The sequence below is a fragment of the Erigeron canadensis genome, chromosome 7 (genome assembly GCF_010389155.1).
Source record: "Erigeron canadensis isolate Cc75 chromosome 7, C_canadensis_v1, whole genome shotgun sequence".
Taxonomy (NCBI): domain Eukaryota; kingdom Viridiplantae; phylum Streptophyta; class Magnoliopsida; order Asterales; family Asteraceae; genus Erigeron; species Erigeron canadensis.
This window is the reverse complement of record NC_057767.1, coordinates 14,589,362-14,596,991: the sequence shown is the minus strand read 5'-3', so window position 1 is coordinate 14,596,991 and position 7,630 is coordinate 14,589,362. Positions and strand designations below refer to the sequence as shown.

At 35.8% G+C, this 7,630-nt stretch overlaps 1 protein-coding gene across 1 annotated transcript; it reads right to left on the bottom strand.

Moving 5' to 3' along the window:
• Positions 1 to 1,052: 1,052 nt before the first annotated feature.
• LOC122608998 lies at positions 1,053 to 5,275 on the bottom strand. The gene is made up of 5 exons (XM_043782060.1): positions 4,640 to 5,275; positions 2,531 to 3,285; positions 1,751 to 1,897; positions 1,573 to 1,623; positions 1,053 to 1,440 (listed from the first exon to the last, which is right to left on the bottom strand). Exons 1-5 carry the CDS (start codon positions 5,273 to 5,275, stop codon positions 1,053 to 1,055), a joined length of 1,977 nt encoding a protein of 658 aa, XP_043637995.1.
• Between the last annotated feature and the right edge of the window lie 2,355 nt (positions 5,276 to 7,630).

Below are 7,630 nucleotides of genomic sequence, written 5' to 3'. Positions count from 1 at the left end.
TATTGCTTCAATTCGTGCAACATGTGCAACGTCTCATCATAATCTGTTCCATCTTGTTGGCAATATCCCTTTGCAACCAAACGTTCTTTATTGGGTACAACAACTCCGTTTTCATCCTTTTTGTTCTTGAAGATCCACTTTGTTTTGATTGGTTCTTTGTTCTTGTAAGGATTCGAAACCAATCTCCACACTTGAAGCCTCTCAAATTGATTGAGTTCTTCCTGCATAGCCTTTACCCAATCTGGACTTCCAAGTGCTTCATTCACTGTTTTTGGCTCAACGATACTCAGGAAATTCACGAACATGCATTCATTCACAGATGCAGATCTTGTCTGTATTCCGGAGTCTGGATTTCCAATGATCTGAGTAATCGGTCGAGATCTAGTCCATTTGGTTGAAAGAGGAAGAGGTTCATGTGGATCATTTAATTCTTTAGTATCGACAAACGTCGGAGTATGTTGTGCAGTTATTTGCTCAAATGAAGTTGCCAGTGGTTCAACAAAATCTTCAGTGGCATAAACTTCTGGGTTAGTTGCAGGACTTGTCACTTGGGAAATATGAGTATGTGGTCCTTGAGACTCAGAAGTGGAGGTATAAAGATGGGATTCAGATAATGATGAAGATATATCTGAATTGAGTGATGGTGATGACTCATCGTCTCCATTTGGTGCCGAAGAAGTATTCATTGTACTGGAAACTGCATTCCTTTCTAGACCGGGTTCAGACATTCTTGGGCGATCATGGTAGAATTCTTCAAACAAAATATCCAAATCCTCTGTTATTGGAGTACTAAAATGAGATTTGACATTGGAAGCGGTTATTGTTGCGGAAGCTTGTGGTCGGTTAAGTTCGGGTCTTTAACTGTTTTGTTCAAGAACCATTCCAGATAGTTCATCAAATCGAACATTCATACTCTCAACTATCTTCTTCGTCCGACGATTGTAGACACAATACGCAATCGATTCTCTGGAATACCCAATAAAATATGCCTCATCACCTTTTTGTTCAAATTTACCCAAATTGTCTCGATCATTGAGAACATAACAAACACATCAAAAAATGTGGAAGAAGTTCACATTAGGTTTCCTCTTGTTGATCACCTCATATGGAGTTTTATCAAACCTCTTGTTGATAATGGACCTATTCTGTGTAAAACAAGCAGTAGCTACAGCTTTAGCCCAAAGATTTGGAGGTAGCTTTGAATAGGCAAGCATTGTTCTGGCTGCTTCAACAAGAGTGCGATTTCGACGTTCAACTACTCCATTTTGTTGAGGTGTTCGTGTGGCAGAAAACTGATGGCTAAGGCCTTGTGATTTAAAGAAAGAATCAATTGTTGCATTCTTGAATTCTGTGCCATTGTCGGAACGAACAATTTGAACAGATGATTGAAGATTGACTTGGGTTTGTTTGATGAAATCAATGATTTCTTTCGGAGCATCACTTTTGGAATGAAGAAAAAAAAACCCAAGTGTAGCGAGAAAAATCATCAACAATCACAAGAATGTATCTCTTGCCATGAATGCTTGACTTTAATTGGTCCACATAAATCCATATGTAAAAGATGCAGAGCACCTTCGGTACTCAGATGTTTCTTTGGTTTGTGAGATGCCTTCTTCATCTTGCCTATAGCACAAGCGGACAGACATGTTCGGATTCGTACTTGTAGTCAGGAAGACCGTCAACAAGTTGTTTGTCTACTAAAGCGTTGATAATTTGAAAGTTAAGATGAGACAAACGACGATGTCATAACCATGAGTTTTGTGCAGAGGCTTTCGAAAGAAGGAAAATGTCAGAGTCAAGAGTTGGAACATTATTTAGATCAATGGTGAACAAATTATTGTCCCTTGTTCCAGTGAGAATATCTACCCCATCTGCGGTTTGAACTTTGCATTCATATCTATTGAAAAGCACTTGAAGATCATTATAACAGAATTGTCCAACACTAAAAAGATTGTGACCTAATCCTTCGACATAGGAAACTCTCTTTATGGTAATTCCATTCTTGACAATGTCTCCATAACCAAGAATAGGGGCAACATGATCATTTCCAAATCTGATAGTTCCAATGAACTTCTCAACAAAATTAGAAAGTATAGACTTGTTTCCAGTCATGTGACGAGAACATCTCGAGTCAACATACCATACACGTACCAGATATTCCTGCAAAAACAAGTTATGAAGGTAAGGTCCCCACATATACTGTGTCCTTTCGGGTGAGAGAGGGATAAAATATGCAAATACACATATATATACAAACAATGTCACACAAACATGTATTTATTTCAATTTAACAAGTAAACACACATAATTGTTCAAAATGGACAAACAAATTACAGAAACACACAAAGATTAAGCACATGTTTTGATACAAGCGGGAGTAGTTCTAGATGTATTATCCCTATCTACTGAATTTGATCTACGAACTATCCACACTTGTTTTATTTGAGTAGAAATGCCATCAAGCTTGATTTTTCTAAAAGCATGTAAATATCTATCTTTTGGAATCTATTTACTGCTACTAGTTACGCACAAGTCACCTGAAACATGAACATTCTTTGAATTAGAAATCAAATTTTTCTTAGAGTTCTTGCCAGGATTCTTCTTGATGGTTTCACTACTCACATGAATTTTCTGAATATTATTAGGTGACAACCAACCATACTGATCTTTGTATTTAGTAATCCCAGTGGTTTTGTCTCTGACTACCTTCAAAGTGGACTTAAAGGTTGTTTGAGGCTTCCTAGGAGTACTAGAAGTTTTACTAACTTTTGGTTGTTTATTACCTAATAATTCATTCTTTACAGTCTTCGAATACTTGTGATTCTTTTCATCTCTTGATGACTTGTTTTCATTTTTTACATTTGTTGGTTTCGATTCATTAGTGTTCTTGACAACTCGAAAAACTTTTGTGACTTTTGTTGGTCTTGAGTTATCAGGGGTCTTGACAACTTTAGAAACTTTTGAGACTTTTGATGGTCTGGTCTTCTTACCTTGATGGGTAGGTGATGACGAGTATGGTTTTGGATCCCTTATCTCAGCAAAAGTAGGTTTGTTTTCCTTTTTCTCAAAGAGTTTTTCAAAAGCAGGATTAAATTTATGATTTCCATCCATAAAATTATTGAATTGCTGAGATTCTGATTCCAATTTCACACTTGTTTCGGTCAACTCTGTTGTATTTGAACTTTGTTTAAATGATTGTGATGCTTTTTCTTTGTCCAAAAATGATTGAAGTTTCAAGCTTGTCAAGGTTAGTTCCACTTTGACTTTGTTGAGTTCGTCAACCACCTTTATTCGTCAATCCTTTTCATTTTCAAACTATTTGACTACATCATTAAATTTATTAAAATAAGTTTGAGTGTCCTCTTAAAACTTAGGAATTGATGTATCAAAATAGATATCATTTGGATCAACAGAAACAGCATCACATTCATTTTGAGCATAGTCAGTTTGCATAGAAACATTTACAACTTCAAGATCAGTTTGAATAGATGCATTCAAAATTTCACAGAAAGAACAAGTAGACTGATTTGAAGTTTTCATGGTTTCAGAATTGTTTTGCTCAGGTTCATTCATGATTTCACAAACTGAACATCCTGGTTGGTCATAGATTGAATTATTTGTTGTTGAAGGGTTTCTCTTGTTGTTACAATGATTTTGAGTCTTTACATTTTCTATGAGTGCATGTTTTTCATCAAGAGATTTCTTCAATTCATTGATTTCTTTTTCCAGGTCTGACAATTTCAGGTTTTGGAAAAGAATTTGAGTCATCCAAAGGTTTTTTCTTAAAACACTCAAGTATTTCAGGAACCTCCACCTCATGATTATCCTTATGACTTTGACACACCGGTCGAGTTAAAAAATCAAATGACTCATCAATTAATTCACATTGAAGTAAACATTTGCACCCTTCTTTAGAAAATCATCTTCCTCAATATCACCATGACTTGGTCTCACAAATTGGTTGGTCATCCCACTTTTCATGTGGGATTCTTTGTACAGTGAAGGAACTTCTTCTTGTGATTTGAGCAAATGTTCTGGATTGACATACCCTAACCCGGAGTTGAATTGAGTTTTTGAATTTCTTGGCCTATTCAAATAGATTTGTTGATAAGTTCGATTTATCTTGTACAACTTTTCTTGATAAAAATCAATTTCAGTTTTGAGTTCTTCATTTGTCTTTTCAAGTTGTTGGTAAAGTGACTCTTTTATACAAAAATCATATTTTAGGTTAGAAATTTGATCTTCAAGTCCTTTCAACTCAGGGGTAGACTCATTTATTTTGACATTTAATGACTATGTCTTCTTCCAAAGCATTTGCTCGAAGCATCTCATTGGTCTTTTCAACTTCCAATTGTGTCATGAGCTTGGTTAATTCAAGAACTCTGGTTTCAAGTTCTTGTTTCTTAAGATGAAGCTTTGAATTTGGAGTAAAAGTAACTGCAGCTTTTTCAGATTTCAAATTGTCAAATTCTTTTTGAAGTATATCAAACTTTTCTTGAAAATTTAGCAAAATTTGATCTTTTTCTTTCAAATCATTGTTTATTTTTGAAATCTCTTTTTTTTTCTTTATCCCTTCTAGAAAGGCTGCTTCACTTTTATCCATATAAAAACCTAACAGTTTCTTGGGAATGGAGATTACCTCATCATCTTCTTCAGCAGAATCTGCAGCTTCATCATTTAGCTCTTTTGACTTCTTGATCTTTGTCATGAAGCACACATTTGCTGCCAAGTCATCAGTCTCATCATTAGTGAGGTAAAGCCACTTGTCACCTTCAGCCAAAAGGGCAATTCCACTCTCCTCTTGCTTTGCCAACATGAGTTTGTACTTGTAGTACTCAGAATTCTTCATTCTGGGTTTGGTACACTCTGTGGCAATATGACCAGGAATTCCACAATTGTAGCATTTTCTCTCCCCATTCTTCTTCTCCAAGACTTTCCTTTCAAACCTTTTTTCACTGTCAAACTTCTTTTCTGCAACAGGTTCTTTGAAAGTCTCAAATTTAGGAGCACTTGAATGTTTGACATATGATGAAACTGAGGAAGATCGAAGCTGATTGTTAGAGGGTTTCTTTTTGAAGAATTTCTTCTTAAAAGCTTTAGTGAAGTAAGCCAACTCTTTGTACATCTCAAGATCCTTTTCATCTAGTTCTAGATCGCTTACATCACTCACCTCTGAATCAGTTTCAATTTCAATTCTGCATTTCCTTGAACCTTTTGAAGACTTCTTCTCAGCAATAAGTGCCAGTGGATCAGAATGAACACTTTCTTCTTTCATCTTTTGTGCCTTTAGAACTTAATCATTGTTCAATGTGAGTTTCTCAAACAAAGTATGAATTGTCAAGTTTCCAAAGTCTGCTTGTTGGTTCAGTTGAGTTCCATACACTTGCCACTCTTCTTCAAGATTCTTGATGAACTTGATATTCAGCTCCATGTTTGTTCTTTTTACATCATTTTTCCTCAGTTCATTGATGATATTGCAAAATCTGATGTAGACATCATTAAGAGGTTCTCCTTTTTGTTGTTTGAAGGTTTCATACATGTTCAGAACAGTTGACAGCCTGATTGTGTTAGACACATCAGAACCTTCCATTTGTTTCTCAACCTCATCCCAAATTTCCTTCCCAGTCTCATATGAGTCTACATTGCAATATATATCATCAAGGAGTGCTTGATAGAGATAAGCAATAGACATTTGATCAGCTTCAACACGATTTTTCTGCTCAGCATTCCAGCTTTCTTCTGGAAGTGGTTCATTGTTCACATGGTTCTTTGGAATTTCAGGACCTTCTTTCAATGACTTTCTGATGTTCTTGGCATTCTTTTGGCGATCAATCCAATTCAGGAATCTTTTCTTCCATAGAGGATAAGATCCTCTAAACAAAACTAGAGGTCTTCCATCTGAACCAAGAGCCAAAGCCTCTCTTGCAGCCATACTTCAAGATTTGAGAACAAAACAAAAAGATTTAAGATTTTGAAATTGAATTTCTTAAAAATGCCGAGCTTATACTTCGGCAATTGTTAGTACTAACTGGATATCTAAGATCGAGGGTGCTTTCAGAATTACTAAATGCCCTTCCGAGTTAAAGACGATCTATGGTGAGAGTATGTTAAGATGAGGTGCTAAGCGGTGGTGGGATGAACAAATCAGAGTTAAAGGCGAGGCTTTCATCTCTACTTTGTCTTGGGATGATTTTAAACAAGAATTTTACAAGTCTTCCCGTCCTAAAGCAGAAATTGCTAAACTTCATGCCGAGTTCTTAACTACACCTCAGGGGTCATTAGACCTAAATTCTTTCAAAACTCAGTTTTTGGATAAAGCTCAATTCTTCCCAGAGTATCTCAATAGCGATGATTTGCTTAAAGAAAATTTTCATAGGCTACTCCGTAAAGATCTAAGGGAACGCATTAGTCTTGTGCAGATGAAGTCTTTTACTGAATTATATAATGTTGTACGAGGCTTTGAAGTAGAGAAAGCACGGAGTGAAGATTTACATCAGAAAAGAAAGTTTGAGCATACTAGTTCTTCCAGCAAGAAGTTTAAGGGAAGCGGCACGCCAATGGGGAACCAACATAGAAATGGAAATTCTCCTCGTTGTGATATTTGTGGGAAGATACATTCAGGCCAATGTCGGGCTAATTCGGAAAACTGTTATAAATGTGGGCTACTAGGCCATTTCATGAAAGACTGCAAGTTTCAACCAGTTTAAGGAACACGAGAAAGGATATCCAACTCATGATCTTGAATTGGCAACGGTTATGTTTGCCTTGAAAATATGGGGTCATTATCTTTATGGTGTTAAGTGTACTATTTATACTGATCATAGAAGTCTCAAGTATTTCTTTGATCAACGAGATCTAAATAACCGTTTGAGAAGATGGTTGGATCTTCTAAAAGATTATGACTGTGAATTCTCTATCATCCTGGCAAAGCAAATGATGTGTATTTTCTAGTCTTAAATTTATGAACACGAAATACCTAGCTACTGACTACTACACACTTGCGGGCAGTGAACCCGTTCGTATGCAATATAGTTGACTTGGTAAACCGAGGTCGAACACAAGGACTTAATAAGCAATTGTTACAATAAAATGATTCGGATTTAAAAGGGGGGTTTTGTGACCGAATTGTCACGTTGCAAAGTTAGTGAAGAAAGTCAGTAATCCCGTAGGATTAATCGCAAAGAGTATTTGATTGATTGAATCTTAACACAAATTTAAAAATGAACACCTACTTGGATCAGCTCACATGCCAATCATCGGGTCTAAATATTACTTGCATTTGTTAAACGACTCAAAAAGTAGACAAGATGAACTCCCATTATACTTGAAACTTTAACTGCTCAAAACATAATTATTGCTCCCGCACTTAATTTCTACTCTAAACAGTTAAGCATTAAATTCCTGAGTTGATTTTATGATTTAATCTTTTGAAAGCTTTTTCCCGAACTGCTTATTCGCCTAATCAGATCCCTCTATCATAGGCGTTTACACATTCAAAATGAATTTAATTGTTTTTAATCTTTATCGTTGATTTCTCCCGAACTCCAACAATTTTAGGTTAATTGTAGACCGATTAACCATTTCATAAATCAATTGATAATGACATAGATTTCTCCTGAACTTCTAATTA

Bases quoted from the DNA above. Each gene is read 5' to 3' on its own strand.
- LOC122608998 (XM_043782060.1), bottom strand. From the start codon at position 5,275: ATGAAAGAAGAAAGTGTTCATTCTGATCCACTGGCACTTATTGCTGAG. The intron at 1,898-2,530 runs GTGCGTAACTAG...GCTTTTCAATAG, and splicing joins GTTCATGTTTCAGGTGACTT to ATATGAATGCAAAGTTCAAA. The intron at 1,441-1,572 runs GTGCTCTGCATC...TCATTCCAAAAG, and splicing joins GAAACATCTGAGTACCGAAG to TGATGCTCCGAAAGAAATCA.